Source organism: Urocitellus parryii, chromosome 2 (genome assembly GCF_045843805.1).
Source record: "Urocitellus parryii isolate mUroPar1 chromosome 2, mUroPar1.hap1, whole genome shotgun sequence".
NCBI lineage: Eukaryota > Metazoa > Chordata > Mammalia > Rodentia > Sciuridae > Urocitellus > Urocitellus parryii.
Window position 1 is genome coordinate 149,202,304 of NC_135532.1, and position 14,718 is coordinate 149,217,021.

At 34.3% G+C, this 14,718-nt stretch overlaps 1 protein-coding gene across 1 annotated transcript in view; it reads left to right on the forward strand.

Moving 5' to 3' along the window:
* The window catches only part of Tbc1d23 (TBC1 domain family member 23), a 59,283-nt gene that overhangs the window by 20,236 nt on the left and 24,329 nt on the right, over nucleotides 1-14,718 (forward strand). The window contains exons 3-8 of the mRNA XM_026402433.2: nucleotides 366-471; nucleotides 1,976-2,180; nucleotides 8,053-8,176; nucleotides 11,677-11,801; nucleotides 11,894-11,940; nucleotides 12,671-12,774. Coding sequence (XP_026258218.2) covers nucleotides 366-471; nucleotides 1,976-2,180; nucleotides 8,053-8,176; nucleotides 11,677-11,801; nucleotides 11,894-11,940; nucleotides 12,671-12,774 — 711 coding nt within the window. The remainder of the gene's footprint in view (nucleotides 1-365; nucleotides 472-1,975; nucleotides 2,181-8,052; nucleotides 8,177-11,676; nucleotides 11,802-11,893; nucleotides 11,941-12,670; nucleotides 12,775-14,718) is intronic.

Here is a 14,718-nt window from a genome sequence, read left to right on the forward strand (position 1 = left end):
GTTTGTGCTGTTATGCCCTGCTGTTCTGTATAATTTTTATTGTGTATTGCACAGGTGTACTTTTTCTTCGCCAGTATTACATTCTGGTTTTTACATTTTAAAAAAGTGACATAGATGATTGTTTAAAATTGTCGCATATGTAAATATTTATTGTGTGTAACTCGTTCTATTTACTGACTGAACATGAAGTAGTAAAATCTAAAGCAGGAGGATTAAAAGTAATTGTTGGTTTGTTGTGATGTGACTGCAGGTTCAGAAACTTTATTTTTCAATCTTTGTTATTATTTCTAAATTCAGGACTTTTATGATTGGAGCATGTTTTCATAACATGAAGCTAGTTGTTGCTTTTTTAAATCTTTTTCCAGATTGCTTTGAATGTCGCGGGAAAAGGTGATAGTTTGGCATCATGGGATGGTATTTTAGACCTTCCAGAACAGAACACTATTCATAAAGATTGCTTAGAGTTTATTGGTAAGTTTAAGATTATTTTCAATTAGCGAATTTTTTATCTTGTTATAATATGGGATATGTTATGTATTTAAAGGTCTTATGAATAGTTTTAGATTTTTTAATTCTTATGAAATATTATTTAATAATTTTAAGAAAAAGAACATACTTTTTGCTGTTTCTTTACATTGTTTGTTCTATTTTTCATATACACTTATGTTGCAGTTTTGAACTTGGTTTTTGTATAATTAAATATCTGTATGATTGTATACAGTCCAAAGGGACTATGTTCTAAAGTTTATCTATAAATCATAGATCATGGTCTGCTGTACAAAAACTGTTAGATATCATGGGTGAATAAGTTTTCAATCCTGTTTAATAAACAATATAGATTGTTAATTTAGTTTATACTTCTCTTTTCTAATTCATCTAGAATCTTTCATTCCTCTTTCCATCATATTTTAGTTTACTTATTGGTTAAATAGGCTTCTGTGTTCTAACTATACAGAAATGTCATTGGTGATATGGGCTAAAGAAAGGGAATTTGGACCTATGATATGAGGGCAGCACATGATGTATCACATATTAATGAGATGACTTTGATTTTATTGATTCTGTTATAGATTTGTTCATATTTAGTTTGAAACAGTATTTGTGCTTCTCCTGTGTGGGAGCTGTCAATAAAAGGAATTCATAGACAGTTTTATATTTATACATGTTAAGAGTATAAACCTACAAAACAGGCAAAAAGAAAGGGAATTTGGTGGTGGATAATGAATCCCTTTCACTTCTCTTGCCAAAGTTATAGTGGCAGCTGCTGATTGTGGGTTAGATGACAATTGGTTGTCTCGAAGACACTTTTTTTGCCTTCCAGCAACATGAGTTATTCATATTTTTGCCTATCACTCTCCTTCAGATTGGCCATTCTTTTTTTTTTTTTTTTTTTTGTACTGGGGATTGAACCCACAGGCATTTAACCACTGAGCCACATCTACAGCCCTTTTTAAAAAATACATTTTATTTAGGGACGAAGTCTTCCTGAGTTGCTTAGGGTCTCGCTCAGTTGCTGAGGCTGGTTTTGAACTTTCAATCCTCCTGCCTCAGCCTTCCGAGCTGCGAGGATTATAGGGGTGCACCACCATGCGTGGCTCAGATTGGCTGTTCTTATAAATATAGGTCAAGTATTAGTAAGTACTGATGTCTAGTAGTCTTCTTTTCCCTAGATAAGAAAACACAAAAAAAGTGAAACTGATTGTTTCTCTTAGTTTTCTTTGAACAACTATCTTGCTTTAAGTTTAAAAGAAGATTATAAGAGCTTTGCCTGTTTTTTTCCCTACTTAGAGTTTCGATCCATGAACCAATGGTTATTAAGTAAGTATGAGGAACAGTACTCTCCTATAATTTTACTTTGCCTTTGTCATGCTCTAAATTGCCTCACATGATACTGTGCATTTGTGAACAAATGGAATACTAGCTGCTGAGCTTCCAACAGGTCCTTGGTAACTTTATTTTGACACTTATTTTCTAGACCACCTTTCAGTACCAGAGGAAAAGGCGGCACAGTTACTTCTGGATATTGAATCTGTAATTACCTTTTATTGTAAATCAAGGAATATTAAATATAGCACATCCCTTAGCTGGATACATCTACTGAAACCATTGGTGCATCTTCAACTGCCACGGAGCGATTTATACAACTGCTTTTATGCTATCATGAATAAGTACATCCCCAGGTAAAATATGATTTATGGTTTTAAAAGTCATTAATATCTAGTTAGCTTTGAACTAAAGATGTTGTTTTTACTTTGATAAAGATTCAAGTAATTTTTAAGATTGAACTGTAATTGTTAATTTGACTTATTTTTGTCATTATAACCATTTTTGAAAGGATTCTTTATTTAAGAATTTATACTTCTAAGGTTTATATCTGTAGTCTAACTCTTTAAGTTTATTTGATGTTATGTCTATTTTAATTACTTCACTTCAGAAATAAAAATAACAGTGTGTCTAAGATAAAAACAGTATTTTTGGAATGTGCCTTATGAGGTGCTAGGATTACAGTTAGAATTACAGTCCTATATCCTATGAATTATAGTCCTAGAAACAGACATTGAACAAGTAAATTGGAATGTGCTGAGTGCTGGGAAGTTGAAATAGAGAATGCTAAGGGAATATATAGTGGGGCTAACTTAACTCACTTTGGTGGTCAGGGCTGGTTTCCCTGGACTTGTGATATTGAAACCAAACAAATGTGTAGGGTGTTGTGGTGGGAGTCATGGTAGTGGGGCATTGAAGGAGTCAAAAAGAACAGTTCCCAGTAATGTGGATCAGATAGTCTGAATTATAGAGCAAAAAGAAACTATATGTACTCCAGACCAGTGCCTTGGCTACATGACCTTGGAAGCACATTAGAATAATGGTGGTAGTCATAAAAATTCTATTGCCTATTTGCATACCTAATTAATTAAATTAAAATTTCTTGGTGATGGGACTCAAACATCATTGTTTGTTTAGGCTTCCCAGTTAATTCTAGTGTGTTGCCAAGGTGGAGTGCTGTTCTGATCCTGGATAGGTAACTGACTACCATTATTTGTTATCTTCTGTGTGTTAGCATGCTATTCTAGGAGTGTCTTACATTTTTTTTCCTGATTTAAACAGTGGCTGTTTAAGGTGAGTATCTGATTTACAATATAGAAAATGAAGCAAAGAGATAATTTCTTTTTTCAGGATTATACTTCTGATATATGGCAGAGTCAAGATTTGAATCCAAGTTTGAAAGAACACCCTTTTCTTCACTGGTGTGGTTTTCCACCTTGGTTGTGTATTAAAATCAACTGAAGAACTTTTTCTTATTTTGAATAACAACTTTATATCATTCACATACTATAAAATTCACCTTCTAATCTGTATAGTTTACTGTCTTTTAGTATAATCACAGAGTTCTGCAGCTATAACTGGTTAATTTTGGAACTTTTTCATCACCCAAAAACAAACCCCATTCCCATTTAGTAGTCAGCTCTCAATTCCCACATAATACGCCTAGTACTAGGCAGTCAATAACCTGTGTTTTGTTTCTGTGAATCTGCCTGTTGTGAGCATTTCATATAAATGCCACCACACAATATGTCTGCTTCCACTTATGTTTTCAAGATTCATCCATATTTTGTAGTATATATCACACTTCTAAGAAATTTCTTTATTCTAATTAGATATACATGACAGTGGAATGCATTTGACAAAGCATACATAAATGGAGTATAACTTATTCTTCTGATTGTACATGATGTAGAGTTACACAGGTTGTTTAATCATACATACACAAAGAGTAATGATGTCCAATTCAATCTACTATCATTCCCACCCTCCTACGCCTTCCCTCTTTTTTTTTTTTAAGAGAGAGAGAGAATTTAATATTTATTTTTAGTTTTTGGCGGACACAACATCTTTATTTGTATGTGGTGCTGAGGACCACGTGCATGCCAGGTGAGCGCGCTACCATTTGAGCCACATCCCCAGCCCCCGCCTTCCCTCTTTATACCACTCTTTCATCTCTTTTTTTCTGCTTTCAAATAATATTTCATGTACACGTATAACACATTTACCATTCATCAATTGATGGACATTCGTGTTGTTTTTACTTTTTGTCTATTATTACTATGCTGCTATGAACATTTGTGTACAAGTTTTTCTGTGGCCATATTTATTTTTATTTCTTTGGGATGTGTGCCTAGAAGTGGAATTGCTGGATTATATATAACTAAGTGTTTTTGTTTTGTGGTGCTGATGAACTCAGGGCCTTGCACATGCTAGACAAGTGCTCTATCACTGAGCTACATACCCAGTCCCTCATTGTGGTATTTTACTTGAATTTCCTTGATGGTCAATGATGTTGGGCCTTTTTTTCATGTGTTCATTGGCAATTTCTTTATTTTCTTTGGAGAAATGTCTAACCAAAGAGCAACTCTGTAGAACAGAAACATGCCTATTCAGTCAAAGGTTGCTGTAGTTTCAAATCAAAGTGGATTAGGAAGAGCCTATGTATAGGTTATATTTTAAAAGCTCCTCTAGTGATTATGATACATACTAGGATGGAGAACCTCTGTGCTACCTTGAAGCTATACTACTTTATGTAAGGAAGACAGAACTAAAGATGCCAAAAGTCAAGGCCAAGATCATGGCAGAGCTAAAACTGGGATTCCTTTATAGGACTTACTCTGTCATACTAGGTCTCTCAACTGCATATATTTTAGTACTTCTTATGGACATCTTTTGGTGTAACTGAGCTAGAAATAATAAAGGACATGATGTCCCAGCTTTGTCTCTAGAGCGGTGATGTTAGTGGTGGTAGGAATAAGGTAAAAGGGGCTTTTACATTGAACTGTGTTAACACTGTCTTATCAGGTTCCTCCGGTTTCTTTTTCTTTTTTCTTTTTTTAAGAGAGAGAGAGAATTTTAATATTTGTTTTTTAGTTTTTGGCGGACACAACATTTTTGTATGTGGTGCTGAGAATCGAACCCGGGCCGCACGCATGCCAGGCGAGCGCACTACCGCTTGAGCCACATCCCCAGGCCCCTCCGGTTTCTTTTTCTGTGTCTTCACTATAACACAGCACTCCAGTCATTGTCAGCCTTAAGGTCCCTGGAAAGAACACTGAACCCCACAGGACTCTGCCAGAAGAACTCTGTTGTAGCATATTCCTTTACTGTAGATTCAGATGTAAGATGGGTAGAAATCTATGAAGCACAGTGCCTTGTGGTAGAGAGTGCCTTGCAGTATACAGCCTTTAAGTGAATAGATGCTGTTAATAATGGCACACTCCCAGAGACCCACTTTTTTCAGAAGATGAGATCATGAGCTCTGCAATTGTTGCTTTAGTTTATGCCCCTTTCTGTTTGTTATACCTTAGCAGTCTGTTGCTTTGTATTTATATGGCAAGGATAAGGGAGGACATACCAATTTGAATCCAGTTCTGTCTCTGGACAAATGAATTGCCAACCTAGAGCTTTCTCTGTAAAACCTATGTACTGTCTGTAGTATCAAAAAGTTGTATGTTGAGGGCTGGGGTTGTGGCTCAGTGGTAGAGCGCTTGCCTAGCATGCATGAGGCACTGGGTTTAATCTTCAGCACCACATAAAAATAAAACAAAGATATTGTGTCCACCTAAAATTTAAAAATAAATATTAAAAAAAAGTTGTATGTTGAGAGTCATGCCAGAATCTGGTAGTAGTAACCTCAGATCTTAGATTTGTACAAAATATTTTTTTATTCCCCCTTGTAGAATTTTTAATTTTTAAGATTATTTTATTTTCATAGTGTCGAGGATTGAACACAGTGCCTTGCATGCCAGGCAAGAACTCTATCCCTTGAATTGTATTTTAAAATATTCTCTATTAATACTATAATGTTGAAACTGAATTAATTTAATTAATATTTTTACAAGAAGCCTTTTAACCTTGTTCCATTTTCTTTACAGTTTGCTTTTTTAGAGACTGTTCCCCTGCAAAAATACCACATACCACATGTTGATATGTCATATATAGGGAAGGGGACAGAATGACGTAATAATTTAATGCAGTTTCTCTGCTGGGATTGAAACTAGGGCTTTGTGCTGAGAGGCAAGCACTCTACCACTGAGCTATATCCCCAGCCCTTTTACTTGCCTTCTTAAATCTCAGTATTCTCATCTGTAAAATGGATATAGATTTCATAGATTTGTTTGTGAATATAAAATGAAATAACTTTGTAATATGCTTACTACAGTGTTTGGAATAAAATAGTGCTTCGATAAATACTGATTTTTTATTATGATGATCCATATTTTAAACTATTTAAACATTTTTGTTATTTCATTAGATAACATTCTTGCTTCATTCCCTTGTGACTAGTCAGATAGCATGTGGTACAAAAACTGAATGAAGTAAAGCTTATAATTTGTGGCAGAGGAATTGGTGAAGCCTACTGGTTCAGATGAAGATTAAATTAATTATACATGGTTCATATAATACCACACTTTAACCAGTAAGACTGTGTGGAAATAAATGTATTTGCAGTGTTTTTTGTTTTTAACCTTAGTTTTTAAAAGTACTACTCTCCTGTATTCAGTAAGATCATACTACCAGAAAAGCAAAGCAATCTTTCAAGGTACACTTTTTCCATAAAGTAACTCAGTTAGGTTTTTTTTTTTTTTATTGTTGTTGTTACTGGGAATTGAACCACCCAGGGGCACTTAACCACTGAGCCACATCCCCAGCCTTAGAGACAGGGTCTTGCTGAGTTGCTTAGGGCCTCTCTGAGTTGCTGAGGCTGGCTTTGCACTTTAGATCTTCCTGCCCAAGCCTCCTGAGTCACTGGGATTACAAGGCATGTGCTGTCATGCCCTGCTTAGTTAAATTTTGAGGTATTAAAAACTTAAATGCTAGAATGAACTAATGTAAAGATAGTATCTAATAAATCTAGACAGAAATGTGGGAATTGAAGTTAAGGCTCCTAAGTTTGGAGTCAGGGACTGTGTCTGGGAGAATGAAGAACTGTGCTTCCTGAAAGGTAGCCCAGTGCACAGACCTGATCTGGATCTGCTCCAGAGGGTTGTCTTCTTTGAGCTCAGATGCTTGGTTACCTGGGTGAGAGGATGATACTATTTGAATCAGAGTTATAAGGCTGGGGATGTAGCTCAAGTGGTAGAGCACTTACCCAGTATGCACAAGGCACACAGGGTTCAATCCCCAGAACCTCCAGTAAAAAAAATGTCATATCAGGTTGTCATGACTTTGGCCAGAGCAGCCTGCTTAAAAACTGTAGACTGATATGCTTCCTTGAAATAATGCCAGAAAACTGCATGGAATCAAGGCCTTTTGTAACTATTTCTACTTTTGAAATAATTTCTAGTTTTGAAGAATCTTTCACTGGAATGTGATGTTTTTTGAAAAAGGCATTTTAATAATTATAATGGTAGAATATGTATTTGGAGCCTTTAAAACAATGTTCATGTTCAACTCTCCCATTTTACTCTCACAATAACATCTTGAAGGACAATTATCAATAAGATGATATTTGGTGTCTTCTGGAATTCATTCTGAGAACCTGGTATCTAGGCTACATTGACAGTTTCTAAGACTTTAGTTTATTATTCTGAAATGTTTATCTTTGGTCATTTCAGACTTTGCCATTGCTAAAGGACATTCCTAACAGAGGATATGAGCTTTATTGGAACTAACTTAAAACCTCTCTAGGAGTTTGCTTTTTGACTTGATTGGAAAGCAAGGGGCAGGACTTCTTCAGGACTCTACAGATCTTTTGGGATCCTAACCTTATCACAATAACCTAAGTGCTGTTTCAGTGATTCCTATAGTGGTCTCACTTTGAGTACTGCCTGGGGGTTCACCTGGAGAGAATCTCCCTAAAGTGGCTGTTGAGCTGTTGTAAACTTTTGTCATGTCAGGCATATTGAGGTGTTAGCAACTGAACTCTGTTTGGTTCTTGCTTGCTGCAAATGCTGTGGTATTCAAATATTCTGGGGTTGGGGAGAGGAGGTAGGTCTTGCAATAATATTTATTACTAATGTAATTATTTATAATGTAAAAAACATTGCTTCTTTTGTCTTCTAGGGATTGTTCCCTGAAGGGGAGACCATTTCATCTCTTCCGATTACTCATCCAGTACCATGAGCCTGAGCTTTGTTCTTTTCTTGATACTAAGAAAATTACTCCAGACTCCTATGCACTCAACTGGGTAATAAAGTGAAAGTAGGAACACTTAATGAAAAATAGTTTATATAAAACTATAGTGAGGTAGTATTTTTTTCGAGGAAAAAAAAGAAAAATTCTAAATTGTAGATCATTACTACCTAAACCAAAGAAATAAAATTATTAGCACTTCATAATAACTTTCTTTATTATTTACTTTTGTTAGTTCAGATTATTTGATATGAAGTTTAGCCTTTTGTTTTATACATATTTAGAAGTATAACTAATATGTATTTAGTACATATTAATGTATATCATGCATTAATGTATATTTGTATACTCACATACTAATTATAGCAATATATTTAATACTTATTTTCACAAATATATGCTTATAATATATGTAAACATATAATTTACATCAGTTCAATTTAAAACCTGTATGTATTTATCTGGGTACTGTGGTGTATGCCTATAATCCCAGCAGCACCAGAGCCTGGGTCAGAATTGCAAGGTCAAAATCAGCCTCAGCAACTTAGCAAGACCCTAACCAACTTAGCAAGACCTTGTCTCAAATAAAATATAAAAAGGGCTGAGTGGAGCTGGGCATGATGGTGTATGCCTGTAATCCCAGTGGCTCAGAAGGCTGAGACAGGAGAATCACAGGTCCAAAGCAAGCCTCAGCGACTCAGCAAGACCCTGTCTCTAAATAAAATACAAAAAAGGGCTGAGGATGTGGCCCAGTGGTTAAGTGCCCCTGGGTTCAATCCCAGTACAGAAAAAAAAGGGCTGAGTGGGGCCGGGGTTGTAGCTCAGTGGTAAAGTGCTTGTCTAGCATGTGTGAGGCACTGGGTTCGAGCCTCAGCACCACATAAAAATAAATAAATAAAATAAAGGAATTATGTCCATCTACAGCTAATTTTTTTTTTTTTTTTTTTTTTTTTTTAAGAAGGGCTGAGGATGTGGCTTAGTGGTTAAGTACCCATGGGTTCACTACCTGGTAACAACAACAACAACAAAAACCCCAAACTTATATGTATTTAAACTGTTGATGGTAAATAATCACAAGGAAAATTACTTAAGATTATCAAATGATTAGTGTCAAACAATAGTAAATTCAGTGCTCCATTCTTGGTTATTAATATTTTCAAAGGGAAGTAAGTGGTTCTCAAATCTTGGTCTCGGGACCTCTTAAACTCTTAAAATTTATTGGTAGTCCATTTGTTTATGTGGATTATGTTGATTAGAAAGTAAAACTAAGGCATTTTAAGTATTCACTTGTTAGTACACTTAAGAGTAATGACAAATTCCTTGCATAACATGATTATCAACTTTTAATGGAAAACAACTATGTTTTCCAAATGAAAATTAGTGTGAATATTGGCCCTGTTTTATAGTTTTACAAATCTCCTCAATATTTGGCTAAGTCAGAGACAGGTGAATTCATTTATCTGTTTCTTTATTCAATCTGTAATGATATGTAGCCTTCAGAGACTTCTATTGTTCATTTTTGAGGGATTAAGTATGAAATAAGCCAATAAAAGTTAAGTATTGTTATGAAAATAATTTTGATCTAGTAGACTCCCCAGTAAATATAGATTCTGGGGATTTCTAAAGTCCTCAAACCACAATATGAGAACTGCTTTTCTGGGTTAAATGAAGGTATTTCTAAATCGATAATTGGGTACTACAAACTATTAAAAAATTAAGCATATTCTTTGATCATATGTTAATTAACTTTACTTTAGGAAGAATCCCATTTCTGCCACCTATTAACTGTGTGATATGACACTTAGCTTTCTGAACTTCAATTTCCATAATAATAATAATAATATTTTTTATCTCTGAGGATGATGGGATGAGTTAGCAACCAGGAAATGGGAATTATAGAATCTACCCTTTTCTCTTCTGGACTCATTACATTTCAAGCCTCAGTGGTCTATTCCTTAGTTCTCTCTTGGCCAAAGTCTTGTCACTTTTAGTTAAAGTAGTAAAGTTCTTAAAAATTGTAGTTTCTCTGGGTTTCACATGTTGCTGTTAAATCCTCCTGAGATGCTGAGATTATAGGCATGCATCACCATGCCCAGTCCAAATAGTTCATTGTTGCTAGTAGTATCATATTGATGAAATGAAGCTTTCTTTCTTTAAATCAAGAAAGGAAGCAGTTAAAAGTAATTCCTAAATCCAGAGAAACCATAATTTAAGCAATGCAATCGTAGTTTTAGTTGAGCTGAATTTAAAGATGACTATATATTACTATTCTGTTTGTATTTATATCTTCTTATCTGTATTTGTAGTAGTAATTTTTCAAACAACAAAAAGTATTAGCATTTTGTAATTTAAAAGCCCTGTAGTCAAATGTAATTACATGGGCTGTGGAGTCTTAGTCCTTTTACCTAGTCCCCACACCAGCACTCACCAGCTCTGTAAATTTAGGAAAGTTGTTTCATCTGAATCTAGTACCTGTAAAATGGAAAGAAAATGACGACTTTGCAATCCTGTTATGAGAATTAAGAAGTGACTGTAGTTTAGTATCTAGCAAAAAAGTATACATTAAACATGTGTGTTCCCATTAGCTCCCTTTAGCTATTAAAGATGTTTTAAGTATATTCCTTTGGATGGAATTGTTTTTGAATCTAATGAACATTTAGTAATCTAAAAATATCACTGAATTCATGCAATTTAAAAAACAATTGGGCGAGATGCAGTGGCTCCAGAGGCTGAGACAGGAGGATTACAAGTTCAAAGCTAGCCTCAGCAACAGCAAGGTGCTAAGCAACTCAGTGAGACCTGGTCTCTAAATAAAATATAAAATAGGGCTGGGGATGTGGCTCAGTGGTTGAGTTTCCTTGAGATTAATCCCCGTTTCCAAAAAAAAAAAAAAAAAGAAGAAAAAGAAAAAACCCACAGTTGGGTTGTAGAGATACTTATAAATTAATGACTCTTTTTATTTGAAATACACAACCACAGAGCTGAAATCTATTGAATGATATGAATTTTATCTCATTTATTTGAAATGATTTACAAGTAAATTTTGGAAATAATTCACATTTACATTGCTGTTAAAATTACATTAGGTGTTTTTAAGTTCTATGTTTGATCCTCACTAATACTGTCCTGTGATTAATAATAATTATGCTAGTTGCCCTTATAGAGCTTGATAGGTAATTATACTATTTTTTATGCTAAGGCAAAGGAATATTAATTACTTTGGGTATTCTAGATTAATTATTTCTTTTTTCACAACAGTGGTAGGAGATGGATAATAGTATTCCTTTTTTTGTTTGTTTTTTAAAACAGAAGTAGAAATGGAAGCTTTAAAGAGGTTAAGTGATGTGCTCTAAGTTACACAGCTATTAAGTGGCCTATTGTCCCTTGAACATACATGTTCTGCCTTTGGATTTCATACAGTAAAATTAAGGCACACATTAAATTATCAGGTTCAGATAATTCAATGTAATATTACTTATTCATTTGCTTTAATGTTTTTAAAAGAACAAGTCAGCTTCAGTGGTTTATGTCTTTCATTGCATTTCCTGATTGCAGCTTGGAAGCCTTTTTGCATGTTACTGTTCCATTGAAGTCACTCAGGCAATATGGGATGGATATCTACAACAAGCGGATCCATTTTTTATTTATTTCTTAATGTTAATTATCCTTGTGAATGCAAAGTAAGTATCAGATTGGTTAGATTTTTTCCCCTCTCTTTTCTCATGGTGCTCTGTTAATGTTTAACTCTAAATCATTTGATTCCCTTTTACAGAGAAGTTATTTTGGCACAAGAGTCAGATAGCAAAGAAGAAGTTATCCGTAAGTATTACTTAATGTGGAGAATATATTTGTGGTTACTTAATCTCTCTAACACTGTTTTCTCATCCATAAATTTGGGAGATTAGGCTAGAGCACTCTCTAGTTAGAGACCTTAAAGACTATTTCACCTTGTTTTGTCATTCTTTAATGTATTTTCACTCTTTTTCCATATACTATTTCTTTGGTTTTAAAATAGAATGCCCTTGTCTCTCCTTTCCCAACCCTTCCTTAGTGTACCTTTCAATGCTCAGTTTACAGTCGCCAATGTGAAACCTTGTTTTCTTTTTTGGGTTCTCCTCAGTTTAGCTCCCATACAAAGATAGTCACTTCTGCATATTGCCTGGCACTTTTTACTATGTATAATAACGTTTATCTTACATTGTGATTTAATTTTATTTACTCACAGAAATTGAAGTCATGACTTATTCTTACTCATTTCTAAGGACCCTGAGATTTTATATGTGATGTTAAATAAATCAGAAAGTTCTTATTAAAGCTAATGAATTTGATTTCATTGTCTTACTATCCTTCACTAATAGAATTACGTCAACAGTTTATCCTTTGGGAAAATTAGTTTTTCCACAAGCAGCTCTAAGAAGCATCACTGTTGAAATTCCATTGATGTAGTATTTATTATGTTGATGCTGCTTTAGCTTTGAACATAAATATTATTAATTGTTGTATTTTTTGCAGCTTATTAAATGTTGTCATATCTGTAATCACATTTCAGAGTTCTTGGAAAATACTCCATCCAGTTTGAATCTAGAAGATATAGAAGACCTTTTCTCTCTGGCACAATATTATTGCAGTAAAACACCAGCTTCTTTTAGGAAGGTAAAAGATAAGAAATGACCTACTCTTTTGCTTTCACATTTTGGGTACTTATTGTTTATTTTGTATCCATCAGTTAAAATCCTCTAAATTTTTTTCTGTGTTTTTAGGTGTTGCACTTTGTGTGATTTTTCCTATAAATATGCAGAAATAGATTTAAAAAGTGGGAACCATGTTACCTTTGCTGTGATTATTAGTTATTTCTGATCATGAGAAAATTAATGAGATATTTCCTAAATTAGTGCTTTTGTGACTTCAAATATTGTATTACAAAAACCTAGTGGAGGTTATGTAGTTATGCCTTTCTCTGGAGTTTAGCCTTGGACAACTTTAGCAATACAGAGCTCTTTTTTTTTTTAAATTTTTATTTATTTATTTTTTTAGTCATACATTACAGTAGAATGCATTTTGACATATAATACATACATGGAATGTACATACATCAATCATATTGTCTTTTCTATTCTGCTACCCTTCCTATCCTCCCTACTCCTCCCCTCCTCTCCCATCCTTTCTCTCTATTCAATCTAATGTGACACACTTTTTTTTATTTTCCTCATTACAACATCATATATGTATTCTGTATAACAATGAGGTTCTCCTTCCATCTTCTGTGTAACTCCCCTTCTCCCTCTTTTTTGCTCCCACCTCTCTTCCCTATTTAGTGGTAGTCTTCTTCTCATGCTCTTCCTCCCTATCCCATTTTGAGTCACCCCCCTTATATCAGAGAAGACATTTGGCATTTGTTTTTTAGGGATTGGCTAACTTCACTTAGCATAATCTGCTCTGATGCCATCCATTTGCCTGCAAATGCCATGATTTTAGTATTTTTTAGTGCTGAGTAATATTCCATTGTGTATAAATAACACATTTTTAATCCATTCATCTATTGAAGGGCATCTAGGTTGGTTCCACATTCTAGCTATTGTGAATTGTGCTGCTATAAACATTGATGTGGCTGTGTCCCTGTAGTATGTTCTTCTTAGGTCTTTTGGTTATAGTCCGAGAAGGGGAATAACTGGGTCAAATGGTGGTTCCATTCCCAGCTTTCCAAGGAATCTCCATACTGCTTTCCAAATTGGCTGCACCAATTTGCAGTCCCCCAGCAATGTATGAGTGTACATATATATATATATAGTGTGTGTGTGTATGTGTGTGTATATATATATATATATATATATATATATATATATTGTACAATGTATGAGTGTACAGAGCTCTTTTGTAAACAAATCAAGAGTCACTTAGCCCTTAAGAGACCTAGATCCTTAGAGTAATAAGTGGTTTCAATAAAAGACGGGGAAACTAAAATAAAATAAAGGACACCAGATTAGAAGCACACAGGTTTGTCAGTGATCTCTGTGGCTTGTGAGATCATTGATGCAGTTTTTTTTTTTTGTTTGTTTGTTTTGTTCTTTTAAGCATTCTGCCACATACTTCCTAGTAGTTAGTCAGCAATGTCACTAAAATGAGGTTAAATTATGTTCAGTATATTGTGTCTCAGATGGCAGGTATAGTTAACCATTAATCTTTTGAGAACATTTACTCAGTCAATTAAAAAACTAATTCTAGGAACTAATTTAAGCTATTTTAATAATTTCCTTATGTAGATCATTTAATTTTCAACAGTGTTGGGTAAGTCAGGTGATTGAAAAGTGATATAACATACTGGGTGAAAAAGAAATCTTACTGGTTTTCATTGTTGTGAAAGTAAACATAGTAAATAATCTGAATTAGTAGTTGAAAATTAGACCAGACTGCATCATTGTATTACATAACTTATGCAATCAATTTCTCTCAGATTATTTGTTCTTATTACATTATGTGAAAAAGTTATGAGCAAACATTAAAATTTTCCCCCCCTGTGCCAGGGATGGAACTCAGGGCCTCATACATGCTAGGCAAGCATTGTACTCCTGAGCTATATTCCCTACTCTAATATTTAAT